Source organism: Symphodus melops (assembly GCF_947650265.1).
Source record: "Symphodus melops genome assembly, chromosome: 21".
Lineage (NCBI taxonomy): Eukaryota > Metazoa > Chordata > Actinopteri > Labriformes > Labridae > Symphodus > Symphodus melops.
This window is the reverse complement of record NC_136711.1, coordinates 5,913,014-5,930,270: the sequence shown is the minus strand read 5'-3', so window position 1 is coordinate 5,930,270 and position 17,257 is coordinate 5,913,014. Positions and strand designations below refer to the sequence as shown.

General features: G+C 41.9%; 3 protein-coding genes across 4 annotated transcripts in view; 2 read left to right on the top strand and 1 right to left on the bottom strand.

The window, feature by feature from the left end:
• Positions 1–1,260: 1,260 nt before the first annotated feature.
• On the bottom strand, positions 1,261–3,161 carry mrpl58 (mitochondrial ribosomal protein L58). Its single transcript, XM_079333721.1, has 6 exons — positions 2,835–3,161; positions 2,433–2,457; positions 2,278–2,337; positions 2,042–2,124; positions 1,628–1,797; positions 1,261–1,545 (listed from the first exon to the last, which is right to left on the bottom strand). Exons 1-6 carry the CDS (start codon positions 2,982–2,984, stop codon positions 1,461–1,463), a joined length of 573 nt encoding a protein of 190 aa, XP_079189847.1. The 5' UTR covers positions 2,985–3,161; the 3' UTR covers positions 1,261–1,460.
• A 527-nt stretch (positions 3,162–3,688) lies between these two features.
• Positions 3,689–14,371, top strand: daglb (diacylglycerol lipase, beta). The gene is made up of 15 exons (XM_079372768.1): positions 3,689–4,451; positions 4,907–5,058; positions 5,573–5,747; positions 5,846–6,113; positions 6,248–6,370; positions 7,525–7,652; positions 7,963–8,089; positions 8,200–8,283; positions 9,684–9,761; positions 9,986–10,066; positions 10,320–10,447; positions 10,980–11,048; positions 12,589–12,661; positions 12,767–13,020; positions 13,362–14,371. The coding sequence occupies exons 1-15, from the start codon at positions 4,357–4,359 to the stop codon at positions 13,555–13,557; spliced, it is 2,031 nt and encodes a 676-aa protein (XP_079228894.1). The 5' UTR covers positions 3,689–4,356; the 3' UTR covers positions 13,558–14,371.
• A 49-nt stretch (positions 14,372–14,420) lies between these two features.
• spag9b (sperm associated antigen 9b) overlaps positions 14,421–17,257 on the top strand; it is a 46,650-nt gene continuing 43,813 nt past the window's right edge. Inside the window, exon 1 of one of the 2 annotated variants that reach the window (XM_079372761.1) lies at positions 14,421–15,829. In XM_079372761.1, coding sequence (XP_079228887.1) covers positions 15,530–15,829 — 300 coding nt within the window. In that variant the 5' untranslated portion in view covers positions 14,421–15,529. The remainder of the gene's footprint in view (positions 15,830–17,257) is intronic. The other variant, XM_079372762.1, reaches the window with a different exon arrangement.

The following is a 17,257-nucleotide window of genomic DNA, read 5'->3' as shown; positions in this document are numbered from 1 at the left end:
TACTTTGGTCTCTGTACTAAATAACCTATAGTTTTATTGTGGTCGAAAATGCATCCACCCTTTAATTAAGTCAGACACTTCGAGTCAGCTCGTATCTACTCATTCCTCTAATATTGTCTCCTACCAAGTCTATAGAACAAAGGATACGTAAGATACGTATATCGTCTGCCTTTGTTACTGGTTACCGTAACACGGCTCTTTCACGATTTTTTCTACGAGATTTAAGTCTGCATTAAACACTCCGACCGCGTGGCCTAATGGATAAGGCGTCTGACTTCGGATCAGAAGATTGAGGGTTCGAGTCCCTTCGTGGTCGACTTTTGCTTAGAGTAAGAGCCAGCTCATCTTTCTCCGTGTGTCATTTTGCTATAAGACACACTGCAGGCCGAAGTGACCTGAACCATGTTTTTCTCCTCATTAGCTCTTCTGAAGTTCTTAATTACATTGTAAACAGTCTATCGCAAGTCTATGATCGCAAGAGTGTCCAAAGTGCGGCCTGGGGGCCATTTGCGATTCTTGATTGGATTTTTTTTCTATTGATGAATAATAGTATTTGGCCCCCCTCATACAGATGGCACATTTTATTATTTTTCTTTTTTTTTTTTGTTCTAAATTTATCTTGGGGATAAATTTGAGGGATTTTATTCCAGGGCGAATGCTCAACATTATTAGTTATTGACAGTTATTTTTCTTTTTAATGTTAGCTAGGGCTGAAATATTTATGAAATAGAAAATGTTCAGTACAAACAGATTTGACTATTTTTTTTACATAAGTAAAAGTGTAAATGGAGCAATACAGAACTAAATGATGAAAAAAGTAGATTATATAAATAAAAAATAAACAAAGTAATTACATAAATAAATGAAGAAATAACTAAATATCTTTATAATTTACAAAGTATATTTATGTATTTATTTCCTGAATTTACTTTTTTACATTTGTATTCATTTGTGTTAATTCAAGTATTTTTTTTCTCATAGCAAATAAAGTTGCTTGTGTCAATAGACGCCATCATTAGAAAATGAAGTTTTAACATTGGACAACTTTGTCAAATACAAAACGAAAGTTAAGACCAAATGTGATCTCATGAGCAGAGTGGCGCAGCGGAAGCGTGCTGGGCCCATAACCCAGAGGTCGATGGATCGAAACCATCCTCTGCTAGTTTTACTCCTGCTATTGTTACATGACCTCTCTCTTTCTACATCGCCAACATGTTTTAGTGTATGGCTTCAACAGGATGTGTTTATTAAAATGTCATGTCATGTTTTATTGTAAACTTTTATTTAGGTAGGTATACTACATTTTTAATGCATTACCAATTATATCATATATTTCCACAAACATAAATATGCATATATTCTTCTTTTTGATACATTGTCCATAAAAACAACAGTAGAAATATGAATATGTTATTATTGACCATACAAGCATAAGAAGTTTACATTTATTGTTCAATCCATTAGTCATAATCCAGTCGTCTGCTCTGCTTGATTGCTGAGTGAATCTTCTTCTGTCTGAGTCTCTCTTTATCCCTCTTCTGTAACCTGCACAGCAAGTGAGCTGTTAATAAACAATACATTCATGATCAAGGTGTGTAGATAAAGAGTGTGCAGCACTGGTTAATACCTGGCTGCCCTAAGAGCTATGTCCTCTGCTGTTGGCTCATGTGGCTTCTCACTAGCCTCAGCGATGATGGCAGAAATCTTTTGTACACAATCAGCAAGGTTTCTCTGCTGACTCCTGCTCAGCTCTGAGGTCACCAGCAGCTCCCCAGACTTATTGACGCGGTTTTTGTTCTGCAACACCAAGCAATGAATACATATCAGTTTACTTGAAGACATTTTACAGAGTCAAAAAGAAAAAAAAAAAAACTATTTAATTTAAAAACCTATTAGAAAACACTTACGACAAACGGATTAAAAAAATAATATACAACACTTTAATGTTAAGCTCTACGGTGATACAACTGCGTACCTTACAATAAAATTGTATTCAACAATTCAGGTTTTAATCATGATGACAGGGCTTGGTAAAACAAACCTTTTCAAAGATTTTGCGTCTAACATCTTCTGGGATCCACTCTGCTGTTAACAAGTGGAATCGAATCTCTGCTTTTGTGCTGACTGTGAAAAGAGATGACAATATAAAACAAGAAACTTAGTCAGACTAGCAGAAAAGATTTAAGATTCCTGATAAGAGCTGATTAGAGTCATGAATCTTCTGTTCAAGCTTAATTTAAGAATTGAGAACTTTTATAAATAATCAACTTTAAGAACCTTTATTTACGTGCTGACCACCAGGACCGCTGCTTCTGCTGTAAGAGACTGTCAGACGGTCTAAAAGCCAGGATGACAAGAAGTATAATGAGACAACAATACATAAAGTCGTGTTTCATTTTATGTGAGTCAGTGGAAAGCCTGCATGTATTTACCTACTGGAATGTGCACTTGGTCTTCCTGAAAATATGAAACAATAAGGTTAGTTTCTTGTTCATTTTCCAGTTCTGTACACCTGTACTTGAGCCTGAATATTTGATCCATTTAATTTGTGCTTTGGGGATGTTAAATGCACTTCTAAAAAAAATTCACTAAAAGATGTTTGAAGTTAAGACTTAAAGTAGCAACATGATGATGACATCATTTTTGTTAAAGCCTTACTCAGCAGATTGCTCCACCTGCACACAAATCCTGACTTATTTAGTAAGAGGCTGTTTTCGTTCACTTTGATAATGCAGTCGGTTAATAATGCAGTCGGTTAATTCCTTGTTTACTTTGGTCTTTGGTCAGTGACACTAGAAACGATGTCTGAATCGTGTTGCTGTTAATTCACTCACCTGTGTGACGTCAGTCCCTCGTGTCGCGTAGCCCACGCTCGGTTGTAAATTGATATTTATGTATCTTATAACAACACTCCTTAGGTTTTGAGCATGTGAAAAGATTACACTCCGGAGGAAAGAGGACCGTCGAGCTATGTGTGTCGCCATGTTGGACTGACGTCATTACGGCGCTGTGGTAGTTGCCTCTTGCGACCTGCTAATTAAAGTATGGACGCTAAAAATGTCACAGTAAGTTGTCTCTTTCTCCACACTGTAGTCCAACGTTGACACGGTTGGTGAGAGAAAGCGGTGTGGGGTAAAAAGTCAGGTTCCACCGAGATTTGAACTCGGATCGCTGGATTCAGAGTCCAGAGTGCTAACCATTACACCATGGAACCACACACCCCGCGTGGACGAACCTCAGTATTCTATAGCTAACAAGCGTAACGTAGCGCTGTGATGTTGATAATATGAGACCAAACAACATAAACGCCTGTTACGCAGTTACAAATGACAGATAAATGGTATACGATGTATACAAACCCCGGTCGGTGAATACAGGCTATGCTGTAAAGGTTTATTATTCATATTTTTTTTTTAAAAAAAGGGAAGTTACTAGAGTCAAAGGAGGAGAAACACTACCTTTCATGCAGCTGATAAATGTAAAATCCCATTGTATATAGACTATTTCCCTTGATAAAACTAAAGACAGGGACATGTTAATTTGAGCAACTGGGTTCAATTTAACACAAGACTATAGGATATTATGGCAATGTTTAACTTAGGTCCAGACATTTCATAATTTAGATCACAAACAGTGAAGTACAAAATAAATGTATGAAGCTAGAATTGACCACGAGGGGGCGCTTTGTGTTCAGGGAAGGTAGAGGCGGAACTGTTCTCTGATGGTCTCTGTGGAAGGAGGAAGCCATCAGAGGACGGAAAGTGATGGTGTTTTTTTTTAGGGAAACAAAACAGCCCAGTCGTCTAAATGTAGCTGTGATTAATGTTACATAAAGGAGATAATAGCTCCGCGTAACATGTTGAGTAACCGTTTTGTTCAAAACGAAGTGAACAACGTGTTTTTTATTATTTTGTTGTCGCGAGTTATTTATAACTAGTATTTTTTTTTACCTAGCTTAAATGCTCGACGCGCAAAGATCCAGCTGCTGCTCCCTTCGTGTTAACATGATCTAATGTGCTTTTAGTACTGACGAGTCACGTGCTGCAGCAGTGTGTTTGAAATCAACATAAAGCTTATACCTCCTCATCAGCGAAGACTGGACTGGATTACATTAACAGAAACAAACTAAAATTCTCTTTATCTTCAGCTAGCAGCTTGTTTACACGACCAGCAGGAAGACTTCGATTAGGCAATCAGTTAGGCAAGACAGGAAGTGATGATGTGACAGCAGGAGATGAAGCCAGGAGCCTCAGCAGTGATGAAGTGTTCACGGTCTGAGACAACCCAACCCTCTGCACTGTGCTGACAAGCTTCATAACCATCACTGGGATATTGAGGACCGGTTGATTTTCCAACATGCCTGGAATTGTGGTGTTTGGTCGGCGGTGGGGGATCGCCAGTGATGACCTCGTTTTCCCCGGATGTTTTGAACTCTTTTTTCGCGTGCTTTGGTAAGTTGGGCACATTCTTTAATCTCCACCATGCCTCAAGTTGAGCTCGTGAAACATGACACCAGGCCTGTCTGCAGATCTGTCTGGGCCATTTTATGTCATTTAATGATCTAAATGGATGAGTGTTAGATTAGTGGCCTTCTGGCTAGCACTCACCTCTTGGCTTGGCTCGGATCTTCTTTTGGGCCTTAGCCTCCTTTCCTTTGTGCCATAGGAAAGGCTGTGCACATACAAACATCAAGTTAAGTTCAAAGGGCCAGCCCAACAATTAATCAAATTTTGTGTTATGAGTATTTAGTTTAAAACATGTGTTATTATGTGTTTTTGCTCACCTTTATTGGCCCCTCTTAAACTGGGTCCCAGAAAGATCTCTTCTTATTGGGTAGAAAGGGGAACGATTAGCCAGCCGCTGACGACTCTGATGTGTTTTGATGAACTTCTTCTTTTCTCTTCAGGTGGATCGGCACCATGATCCTGTTCACTTATCACAAGGGTCACTTTGATTGTAATGGAAGAGGAGTTCTTCACAGCTATCTGGTCGGACTGTTGGTTGTGTTGTCGCTCATCATCCTGTCATTATGTGCCACTGTCTACGTCAGCGCCCAAGGTAAATGAAGCTTGAAGTCCGGTGATGGTAACACGTGAAGATAATCGGGCAGGTCAGAACATTTGCTGCAGCGGGAAATTCCCGGGTTACGACTCTTTTGCTTCACAATGCCTTTAGCAACGCGTATCAACACACAGGTTATTAAGCAATATGCAATGAAAGTATGCAAGACAGTTCCTCTGATTGATATCCACACATTCTTTATACTGAAAGACTGAAATGAATGAAAGAAAAACTGTTCAGTATTCATTTTTAAATGAATTCAAAGGCAAGTGGACGTCGGTGAAAATCTTGAAGTCATTTCAACTATCTTCTTAAAGGCTCCTTCACTCCTTCTTTTGAGAAAAAAAAATAGTAGTTAGGCTACCACATTTTATCGGAGGCTGATAAAATGGGATGGGTCCCATCCCAGTGTAACATCTTAATACACAGCAGCTTGTTAAATCATCATGTGTCGTGTGAATCATTGATATTTTAGAGGTTGAACAGAAGTCTTTGGTTTTTTAATATCCAGGTACCATTACTAACCCGGGCCCACGGCGCTCCATGCCGGCCCTGGTCTACCTGCGGGCTCTCTTGTACATCCCTGAGCTGGTGTGGGCGTGTCTCGGAGCTGTGTGGGTGTCTGACGACAGCAAAGGTTGCGATCCTGCCACGGTGGGCGCCGTCATAGCGGCAGTCGTTGCCAGGTTGGTTGTGTAGAGTTCTATAATATTACAAGTTGTAACGCGTTATAGTCAGGAAGGTGCTTTGGTTGAGTTTGAACTCTCTTTCTGTGTCCCAACAGCTGGATCATCCTGCTGTTCACCGCCATAGGTGTGCTGTTTGTGTTTGACCCTCTCGGTAACCCGCGGCCCCGGCCTGCCGCCATGGAGCCGCTGGGAGTGCGAGACCTGCAGAGCAACGAAGGCACCCAGTTCTTCTCCACAGCTCGCTCCCTGGCCGTGAAGGTGTGGGAGAGCAGGCTGCGGCTCCTGTGCTGCTGTCTGCCACAAGACGAAAGTCACCGAGCGGCGTTCTCCAGCATCGCCCAGCTCGTCAGCGGGTTTTTCTCTGTAAGTGGAGCCTTCTCTCTTCTGCCTGCTCCTTTTTCCGCGCCTCACAGTTAGTTACATATTGTGAACAAACAAGATAATCCCGCAGAAGAATCCTTCATGAAACGATGGTTTTGTTTCCTTTGGCCTTGCAGGACACGGACCTTGTCCCCAGTGACATCGCAGCTGGTCTGGCTTTACTGCACCAGGAGCAGGATAAGATGGAGCGAAGCAGAGACCCAGAGGTCACGGTTGATCACAGTCCTTCCTCCCCCATCGTGAGTGCAGGAGTCTGTCGTCTTTGTTGCTGTAGCAGACTGCAAAGAAGTCAGAAATATTAAGCCTGGTTTTACACCACAACGTTCCCACGAGAAAGCAACTAAATATTTCAATCAGATGTGCCTTTCGTTTAGACGGCTACGGCGTTTTCGGGGCTTAGAAAAAAAAAGAACCCACCCTCCAGAGTGGAAATTTTCAAAACACTGCACCGTCAAGTTCCCGTCTGAAGGGTTTGAAAACGAAGAGGTGTGCTCTGAGCTGCTCACACTGGCTCTCCTCGTGTACGCGTCGACGTCACATCCATGTCCAGTACGGAAAAAACCACAACAAACACGTCGGATTATTTCCATCAGTCGGACCAGGCTTACATTTTTCAGGCACTACTGAACTCAGCAGCGAGGCATGTGGCGTGAAATAATTAAATAATTAACCCATTAAACAGAAAAGAACCCGTTATGTCTATCTATAAATATTGCCAATGCTGCAGATGTCCTGCTGTCCTATGAGTAGCACCAGGTAGTCAGCATTTTAATGGATAACCGTGTTGTGATGAGGGGCAAGAAGACAAGAGACACAAGCAAGGAAAAAGAACCCTCACCTACTCTGTCCACATGGTGTCAAATCCTGCCAAGGTTCTTTTGCACCCATGTAATGCGGAAATTTAAGAATTATCCTCTGATTTGTACAATGTTATCGAGAAATCATCCAAACAGAAAGACATTTTCCGTTTTTGCCAATTGCCCTTGAAGCAAAATTTTTCAGGCTCAGGATTTTTCTTCACTTTAAAGCCCTGGTTGGACATTCAAGTTGCCCTCGCTGCTCTGATATCTATCCAGGTGTCTTTTCAGCAGTTCAGCCGAGTTAAAGAAGAATGTGTGTGCTCTTGGTGTTGTATGACAGAGCTCACAGTACCACCTCTCTACATGGCATTCACACGACTTAAAATTTCCTGCACTCTTTTGTCACCGTGTGCACATGTGCAGATTTCCACCCACAGATTCTCGTCTAAACGTGGAATAAAAAGTGGGAACGTAACACCCCTTCTGCGGTTTGTGTTCAGATCGTTGTCGCGTAAAGCTGTCTGTGTCATGTACGTCTCTGACACGTAACCCTAATCTTTAAAATCTGCATGTTCATCCTTGAACCTTTGAAGGGAGAAGATTTGGAGGCAGAGTTGGAGAAAGCGGCTCACTGTATGCAGTTTGCTGCAGCGGCTTACGGCTGGCCGCTGTACGTTTACTCCAACCTCTTCACTGGACCCTGCAAGCTCAGCGGAGACTGGTAAGACCCTTCGTACTTCTCCGAGCCAGTAGGACTTTAGGTGTATCAAAAAAAAAACAGCCCCGTTAGGCTCCCGGCAGCTGAGTACCCGTAGAAACCCACTCCGTAACCTAGGCAACCCCATCTTAAAATGCATATGGTTGTTGTTGTTGATTTATTTTCTGTATTTCTTGGGGAGGTCCTTTTTTAAGCCCATATTGAGTTTTATAACCTCTCCTGCACTTCCTATTCTTGCTTAATGTTTTCTTTTTTTGTGTAACTGTCTTTCTTGGTGAAAATAAATACCTGAAACATATCTTGTTTGTATCAGCTGTAGGAGTCATGCAGCAGAGTACGACATTGTGGGAGGAGACCACCTCGGCTGTCACTTTTCCTCCATCCTGCACAGCACTGGTCTGCAGTACAGAGACTTCATCCACGTCAGCTTCCACAACCAGGTCGACCTTTTCCCCACTCAGAAACACTCTCCTTGAGTTGTTGTTTGATTCCTGCAGAATATGTTTGTCGTCGAGTAAACGAGTGTTTATTTTGATTTGTCATTTGACAGATCTATGAGATTCCGTTCTTCGTGGCTCTGGATCACAAGAGGGAGGCTGTTCTGGTGGCTGTCAGAGGAACGCTGTCTCTGAAGGTGAGTTTGGACTCAGTCTGCCCTTATTAAAATCACACAACAGTCTTTTTTTCTCAACCGTTTATTTCTCTCATTTCCTCATGAAACATATACAGCAGGGGTGCCCAACCTTTTTTGATCCAAGATCTACTTTTCAAGTAGCCAACTTCCCGTGATCTACCAGTGCAGTGTCAACATCGCAAACCCACACACATTCTCTCCAGTCTGCAGTAACTAACTTCACAACGCTCTTTCTTGTTGTCACACATCCCCTCCCTCCTTACACACACACACACGTTAAGTTTAGGAGTGTGTAAACGCTCTGAGCGCTAGCTGCTAGCTAATGTTGACAGCTGCCAACTTCCTGTCATACATATCTCGCTCTGTCGCCAATCATAGCAAAGCGGTCGGCGCGAAGACGTCCGCATCATTGCAAAATCTTGGAGATGCGCGGCTGAGCTCTCAGACCCTCCGCGGACCGTCCTCGCCGGCTGTGATTGCGCAATATTTCCATTGACTCGCGATCGACTTGTTGGGCACTCCTGATATACAGTGTTAGTCTAAAATACGAGTGCAGAAAGAAATTTAGGTGCCAGTGCTGAGTGGGCGTGTGTAGATAATCTGCTATGTTTGTTACAGACATTTTATATTTTGCATAACTGTGTGATATGTTTAATTGTAACCGAGGGACTGCAGATGTAAACTAGCTCTGAGCTAAATCTGGTGCAACACATCAAATGGCAACATTTATGTTCAATATTTTACATGGTCCCTTTACAAATAAAGTTAAAGTTACATTAAATTAAAGCCTTGAGCATTCATGCCATGCGGGAACATGAAACATGTCCCTTCTTCTTCGTGGGCAGAGTCACTTCCCTGTCTGTACAGAGGGCCTGTCTCTGATGGACGTCTGAAGGTCACACTTTGTCCTTAAATAGTGTTCCTATAAAAAAAAAGAAGAAGAGTGAAAATAGGAAGTGAGAGTGCGATGAGTGAGTGAGATCACATGCAGGTGCGACAACAAATGTCTCCAAACAAACGTCAAAGTTTAAAGATCCTTTATTTATGTTTATTTATGTTACGTGTAGTTCAGTGGAATCTGCAGAGCAGAGGAGCAGAACAAACTGGCGAACAGAAAACGTGGCTGCAGCTGTTTAATTACCTGCACACACTTTAAGACCGGGCAGCTCTCACAGTGTATTAATGCCCCTCCCGTTGGCTTGAGGTAAATTCCCCAGAGGATATCCTGCTGCGTTCTCACAACCACACTTGGATGCTGGTAGGAGAATCTGTCGGTGCAGTCCGAATGACAAAGGCAGCGGTTCGCGTGAACACATACATTACAGCTTCTCGTGCAAATATCAGGAGTTGTTTTTTTTTTTTTTTTGCAAATGTGAAATTCCTATCCATCTGTCCTACAGGACGTCCTGACAGACCTGTCTGCTGAATGTGAGAACCTGCCGATAGAAGGAGTGACTGGAGCCTGCTACGCTCACAAGGTAAATGTCCATTTAAAACACACCGTGCATGAAAATAGCTTCTTAAAAAGCATATTCCTCTTCTTTATATGAAATTCAAACAAAAAGTGCAGTGCGTTACATCAGCAGTTTAAAGTGATCTTCAGTCTAACCTTCCTCTCTGACTCCTCTCCCTCCTCTTTCAATGGTTTGTTTGTTGTTCATTACTCCTTGTGTTAATGTTGCATTGTCCCTGACTCCTGCAGGGCATTTGCCAAGCAGCAGGTTACATCTACAAGAAGCTGATGAATGATGGCATCCTGAACCAAGCTTTCTCCATCGCACCGGTACGACGTGCCTCTTCAGCTGCAGACTTTACTGTTTTGCTTTAATCCAGTTTGTAAGGAAAGAAATGCACATCACGAGTACTGCAAATACATTTTAATTTCTTTAACGTACACTCACGCTAGTTTGGACAAAGTGCATACTTTGTGACGTAAAGTTTTGGGGGTTTTTTTGTGCTGTGGCAGATCCTTGATTCGAAGCAGAGGTCAAACATTATGAAGATGTGACATGTTTCCTGTCTTCCTCTGTTTGTAGGAGTATAAACTGGTGATCACTGGTCACAGTCTGGGAGCTGGCACCGCTTCACTACTGGCCATCCTCTTGCGCAATTCTTTCCCCACTCTGCAGTGCTACTCATTCTCTCCACCAGGGGGACTCCTCAGGTAAGAAATACTGAACCGCGAAGCTGCAGAGGAAAAACACAGACCATAGACGGCCCAGGGGTCGAATTTATAACAGGACCTGAAAGAGATGTTTTACTTTGAATTTAAAGTTTTACAAAAACAAACCTGTAAGTGAACTCTCATTCACTCTCCATTCACACAATCATTTTGAAGAAAGAGACAGCTGGCTGCAGTGAAGGTGAGAGGAATGATTGTACCTCTCAGGATTTCTTCTTGACTGTGTCAAATTAAGATAACAGTTTCCATTTGGCCTTTAAAATATAAAAAAGCAAAGTGCATGTATGGAGCCACAACCCTTCCTAAAACACTCAGAAGCCAAAAACAAACGTTCAATCAGTATTAACAAGGTGCTGCTTCACCATCACAGCTTTGTATAAACTCTCTTTCAGTGCAGAAATCCAAGATTACGTGGAAAGGCATTACGGAGCATAAACCGCTCCCAAGCTGCCTCGACTCCTTATTATCTTAACTTTTCCTCCTCTGTCTTTTTTTTTTTTTCTTCATCGTACAGTAAAGCTCTCGCTGATTACTCCAAGGACTTTGTGGTCTCTGTTGTGCTCGGAAAGGATTTGGTTCCCAGGTAAGAAAAAGCTTTTATTTATGTTCTTTTCTTTCTCCTAGGAAACACAAACAAATATAACACCCCCCCCCCCCCCACACACACACACACATACACACACACACACACACACACACCCCAAAGGCTACAAAAAAGAGATAGTGAACATTAAATAAATAGACATGTACAAGGGAAAGAAAACAACAGCAGAAAAGGATAATAAAAGTATGCTAGCAGTAATTTATATGAGAATACATAAACAAGGAATAAATAAATAAATAGAACCAATTAAGTCAACATGAATGAGTCAGGTCAAAGGTTGGTCAGGTTTGTCATTAACACTAACATTAATGTGGACCTACATTCACATCACTACACCCACACATGGATAAGAACTGAATATGCCTTTCTTCACACACCAGCGTGACAAACGTAAGCCCTCATAGCTTAGTTAAATGCGCAGTATGTAAATTCAGCCACCAGGGGGCTCTCAATCAAAACAAAGAGAAAGTCAAGAATCAAGGAAGTGATTCTCTCTCTCTGCTGGTGGAATAGATAGAGGGAATTCTTTGAATGGGACACAGGTGTCAAAACTCAGTTACAACAGATCAACATCAGAGTCTTGTCAGCAATGTTTGGAGTTTTTCCTGTGGCATTAGGGGTAAATATTTTCATGATTCAAACTATAAATAATGACGGCTTGTTGGACTTTCAATGGTGGGGAGTAATAAGTCTCTGGGCCTGAAGTGGGGCTAATGCCACTAAGTTGGCTTGGGAGAGGGGGAGGGGGTTACACAGAATTAGCCATAATTGGGTTGGTTCAATTGTCCAATGGCAAATACCTGAAAGGACTTGGAAAGATTTGGCTCCAAAACCAACGCCAAGACAAAAATCCCCAAAACGAGCGTCCAGCTGTGGTTGAGTTGACGTGGATCTCATACAAGAAGGATCTATATGAGGGTAACATGGAGAAAGTTCCTCTCTCTGTGAGACATAAACGATGGACGACTTTGAATTGAATCAGGCAGAGTCCAGAAGAGAGGGAAGTAATGTGGATGAACTGGACAGTGTGTTCCCAAACCGAAGTCAAATGTGTGGCCTGCAGACATCTAAAGACGTGTGTTTTCTGTATGCTATGATCCGTGTGGAGAGTTTCAAAGGACTCCAAAATGCAATCTATGAAGAAATCACTAAGACAAACTATTTGACTGCTTGTTTGTAACATCCACTGTTACATAAAGTGTGAATGGTTAAAGCTGTCTCTTCTAGCTCTGTAGATGTAGTGGTGGTTATGTTTTCACTGAGGGCACAAACGTACTTGAAGTGCACTGCAGACTCTGGTCTTCAAATGGCCAATATGAACGTGTTGGACTATTATAGACTCAAGCATGATAGAGTCTCTATATTTGGCTTGACCCTGTTATTACAGGCACAGGGGGAGGAGAAATGAGCACAACTCGCACACTCTTTTTTTTCCCCTCTGTTCCTTTAAACAGTTGTGTTTTTCTTTTGCAAGTATTCCTTTCTCTGGTGATAACTTTTCTTTCACTGTTTTGTAAAGATTAAGCATTCCCAATATGGAGGATCTGAAGAGGAGGATTCTTAAAATAGTTTCCAACTGCAATAAGCCAAAGGTGAGAGTCATTCAAAGCTCAGACACTTGGGCCGTTTTCACATCTCCAGGTAAATCTTTCCATATCTGCAGTCATTCCAGACGTCTTTGTCTGCGTGTGTTGCAGTACCGCATCCTGCTGCAGGGATGTTGGTATGAGCTGTTTGGGGGAGACCCCGACGACTTCCCCACTGAGATGGACAACAGGAGGGAGGAGGAGCTCAGCCAGCCGCTGCTCGGAGAGGAGTCACTGATTATACGCCACTCGTCATCTTATCAGAGCCTGGCGTCGGACGACTCACCCGCACACACAGCTGCACATTTACCTCTGTTCCTGCCCGGACGCATTCTGCACATCACAGAAGACGGCCCGTCACGGAGGTCTGTCTGCAGTTAGTCACAAAACTAGACAATATATTATTCTTTTTGTTTTTCCCCTTGTGGTAGTTTGAAATAATGTAGATTCTATTTGTTGATTGATACATTATTATTGAGAAAGCCTGTTGACCTTACAGTTGAATAAACGTCTCTGAAAAAGCATGAAAATGGAATATGTGTATAAAGTATGTCATCATGTTAAAGTCAAGCTAATACAGCAGCTCACAGATGCGAGGGGTTTAAAATCTAAATGTGTACTAGGGCTCGGTAGAAGAAGGCTGTAGACTCTGTTTAAATGACAATCAAAGAGTTGAATTGGCCACTAATTCCTGTCTTTTCCTCAGGTCCTGCTTTTCCCAGGTCCGGTACCGTGCTGACTGGTCCAATGAAATGGCGTTCAGGAGTGTTTTGATCAGTCCCAGGATGCTCGCAGACCACATGCCTGACGCTGTGCTCAGAGCACTCAGCAGCCTGACTAGTGACAGACCCTTCCCCCTGTGCCCGTCGTCTTTAAGCAACAGCCAGCACAATGCCATCTGAAATGTGTCATTAAGACTGGCCCTTTTGTGTCTGTGCTCCTTAAGCTGGATTGTTGTCAGAGCCGTGAAACCACACAGATTGACGTGTTGTGAGCTCCATGAATGCACCTAATTGGTTAACATCTTGGAGCACGAGGATTGTTGTCATATCGCACTTTTCATAATTTAATTTATATAATTTGTTTTATCTCAAGTTCCTCAATGAGCAACTTAATGCCATGATCTTTGAATGTTCATTGTGTACAGTATTTGACAGTGCTGCAGTTTAACTGTAATGTGATTGTGAACACTTTATGTTTGCGTGACTACCGTATGACTGGTGGTGAAGTTGCCCTAAAGTCACTGAAAGTGAGCGATACTGTCTTCCTGACGGGTCAACTGTGGACTATGAAGATGAGAGTTGTATCTGAAAATGTGGATGGAAGCATTACGTCTTTATTGTATAGTAACCGTTGATGGTCTTTTTATCCGTGTTTGAATATTTAAAACATCAGGACGAACAGTGCCTATGCAGGAAAAAGAATTTGCTTTAAAGTATGACTGATGATTGCTGTGTATTCCCTGCAGGTTTTCTTCTGCATTTTCAATAATGCAGTTTTCATAGTGCATGGTGTCTGGCAAAAAAGATAGCAAAGGTAGAGGGATTGTATTTGTACATTTTGTGGGAACCTGTTTACTTACCATGAATATTACATCTTTTTTTTCAGGTAATGTATAATATTAAAGTTGGGTTCAACTGATGCCTGCATAACTATTACAACACCTCAATAGATTGCATTGGATCCCTTGATCTAAATAAAAGCTTTTGTGAAGCACTCCTGTTTTATCCAGTAAGTTTTTATAAATCATAAAAATACAGTTTCTACCCCTCGATATACATCAACCTCTTCAATGTAGTTAAATATCGTATTTTAAAAGGACAGCTATTTGAATTTGATCCATACCTCGGCAAAATCTATATACACATATTCGCCTACTTGTGATATAATGATATAAAAATATGCCCATGCAATAGATTCAAAAGGATTACCTGTTTGTTTTTTTACAGTATCCCCCATCAACCCTGTTTAGCATGTGACGCAAGCGAGGCGTCCCGAAACAAACACATGACATCTTCACGTGTTCCTCGTAAAATCTTGTTTCATATCATTGGCGTGGTAAAATAAAACGCGTATAGTCTGTCTATGGTCTGTACAACGTCAAAGATGGATAAAATAGAAAAAAAGGACTTCAAATAGCAGGCTTAAACTGTAGAATTACGCGCTCAGTTTATACTGCAAATTAAAGGTGGCATGAAAGTAATAAAGCTAGTGGCTAAAATTGTTTGTGAGAAATTAGAATGGACATAAGTTTCTAGATGAACGCCATGCACTATTCTTAAGATACAAGTAAACGTTTTCAATTGAATAACTAGCTGATTGCCTGAGGCTGTTTTTTCCGCCCCCTTAAACGTCACATAACATCAACTATATCTCTGAGCATCAGGACGGATGAATATAATTCTTAACTACAATAACATGAAGTCAGTAGCCATTTCGACCATTAAAAGCAACTATTTACTATTATAAACCTGCGTTTTTGTCTGAATAACGTCGCTGACACCCGGTGTCCACTGAAATATTAAGTTCATCCAGCGGTGTTCTTTGCCGTGTCGTTTAGCTGCATGCGTCTCTGTTTCTCCGACAGTGCATGAAGGCAGCAGCAGGAGCTCATCTGTTGGACAGGGAAACTAATCAGGAGAGAAGTAAGACTTTTCCGTACTGCTAGCTACAAGGCTAGCAAGCTTTGTAAAGTCAGCCACTCAAACGACTAAGGTGAACAGTCTGTTAATGAAGTCTTTCAAGTACACCACATAGTGTAGAGATATGTTTTAGGAGCACTGTTTTGTGACTGTGCTGAGAGTAGACAGCCTCTGGCCAGCTGAAGCTTGTGGCTAGCTCATTAACGTTAGCTGGGAAATAAAGTGCAGAAAAATGGAGCTGGACGAAGTGGTCCTGTATCAGGACGAGTCCGGCAACTCCACCATGATGTCAGAGAGAGTCTCGGGTCTGGCCAGTTCAATATATCGCGAGTTTGAGCGGCTGATCGAGAAATACGACGAGGACGTGGTGAAGGAGCTGATGCCGCTGGTCGTCGCCGTCCTGGAGAACTTGGACTCGGTGTTCGCGGTGAACCAGGAGCACGAAGTGGAGCTGGAGCTGCTGAAGGAGGACAACGAGCAGCTCGTAACCCAATATGAACGGGAGAAGGCACTCAGGAAGCACACAGAAGAGGTGGGCTTCACTAAGTCATTTAAAAACCAGGATTACATATTAAAAAAACAAAACACCCATGGAGCGCTTCAGTATAAAACAATATTTATTGCAGAATCTGATTGGTAAATCTAGCAATTCCCTGTTGTGATGCTTTATCGGTTAGATATGACAACTCGATAATACTGACCAACAACCAGTTAAAAAAGTATAATGTGTGGTTTAATTCGGCAGACAAACACAAACTCTTAAAAGAGATTTAAGGTGAAGAATTATACTTTTTAGTCAGGCTGTCGATGTGACCGCAGCCGACTATCGGGCATGTCAGCAGAGGAGAAATTGAGGGAATAACAGGCACACTTCTGTAAACTGGAAATATGTAATACTAAAGATTATTTAAATGGTTTTATAGTGCGAGGAGGTTGTCTGGTGTCAGAGAACAGGTTTGTTTGTTGTTCTGTCAATTTACGTGAGTTTATGATGATGTATATATGTATGTATCTTAGGTTAATTACAGTTCAGTTAAATTCTCTTCCACATTACTGTGAGCCATGCCTACAAAAACCCCACAAAAAACGACTGTTTCACAATGGTCGTCTGTCTTGTATGTAATCTTGTATGCAGACTAAGTCTGTGTTAAATCCGTGGTACAAACAGGCACGCTGATAACATGAACGCATTTGCATCCACAGTGATGTTTGGTTCATTACATTCATTATTTGGACACACTCAAAAACGTGCAGCCCTGCGCTCTCACCTCGCCAACACTGTCCCGTCATTACTGTTGTGGAGTGATGAGTTGTGAAAGAGTAACTTCTGTCAAATCTCATTTAGTTTCCCAACGAACCATTTCAAGGTAATTAATGTCCATGATAAGTGGCCACTGTCTTAAAAAAATGTCCTTCAGACATCCATTTAAAAGAAACCCTTGAAAGAACAGTGATCAGAAAGAACAGTGACATGGCAGAATAGAGGGAGCTACACACATTCAATTCATTTTGAAAACATCCACAAAAATAAACCTGTTGATTTGGTCGTTTCAAAATTTTTCTTGACTGCACATACGTAGAAAAAAATGTCTTTGTAAATCAAATATTGTCGGGCCTGCAGGATTCCTCTGACAAAAAGTGCAACCCTGAATAACACAGTGGTCTGCTGCGTTTCTCGGTTAGTCAATGACGCTGTATGACTGTGTAACTTGGCCCATGTGAAGTTCCATCCAACACAGAGAGAAACGACTAGTCATGGAAACAGCCGTCCAGCCTCACCTGTCTTCAGTGAGTAATGGGAATGTCCCTTACATATTACACTTTAAGGAGGGACACTGACTCCCCTGCAATGTGTAAGGGAGGCTGAATGGCCGGTCGGACTCACTGCACTCCCTTCATCCTTTCTCTACTCACTTCCACTAAGTTTGTGCACTCCCATGGAGGCTGCTCTGCCACATTG

What these genes read in the sequence shown, in the direction of transcription:
- mrpl58 (XM_079333721.1), bottom strand. Translation starts at nt 2,984, where the DNA reads ATGGCGACACACATAGCTCGACGGTCCTCTTTCCTCCGGAGTGTAATC. An exon ending in CCAAGTGCACATTCCAGTAG is followed by an intron (nt 2,338 to 2,432) that starts GTAAATACATGC and finishes CCTGGCTTTTAG; the next exon opens with ACCGTCTGACAGTCTCTTAC. An exon ending in TGGTCAGCACGTAAATAAAG is followed by an intron (nt 2,125 to 2,277) that starts GTTCTTAAAGTT and finishes CTCTTTTCACAG; the next exon opens with TCAGCACAAAAGCAGAGATT.
- daglb (XM_079372768.1), top strand. Translation starts at nt 4,357, where the DNA reads ATGCCTGGAATTGTGGTGTTTGGTCGGCGGTGGGGGATCGCCAGTGAT. An exon ending in ACGTCAGCTTCCACAACCAG is followed by an intron (nt 8,090 to 8,199) that starts GTCGACCTTTTC and finishes GTCATTTGACAG; the next exon opens with ATCTATGAGATTCCGTTCTT. An exon ending in CCAACTGCAATAAGCCAAAG is followed by an intron (nt 12,662 to 12,766) that starts GTGAGAGTCATT and finishes CGTGTGTTGCAG; the next exon opens with TACCGCATCCTGCTGCAGGG.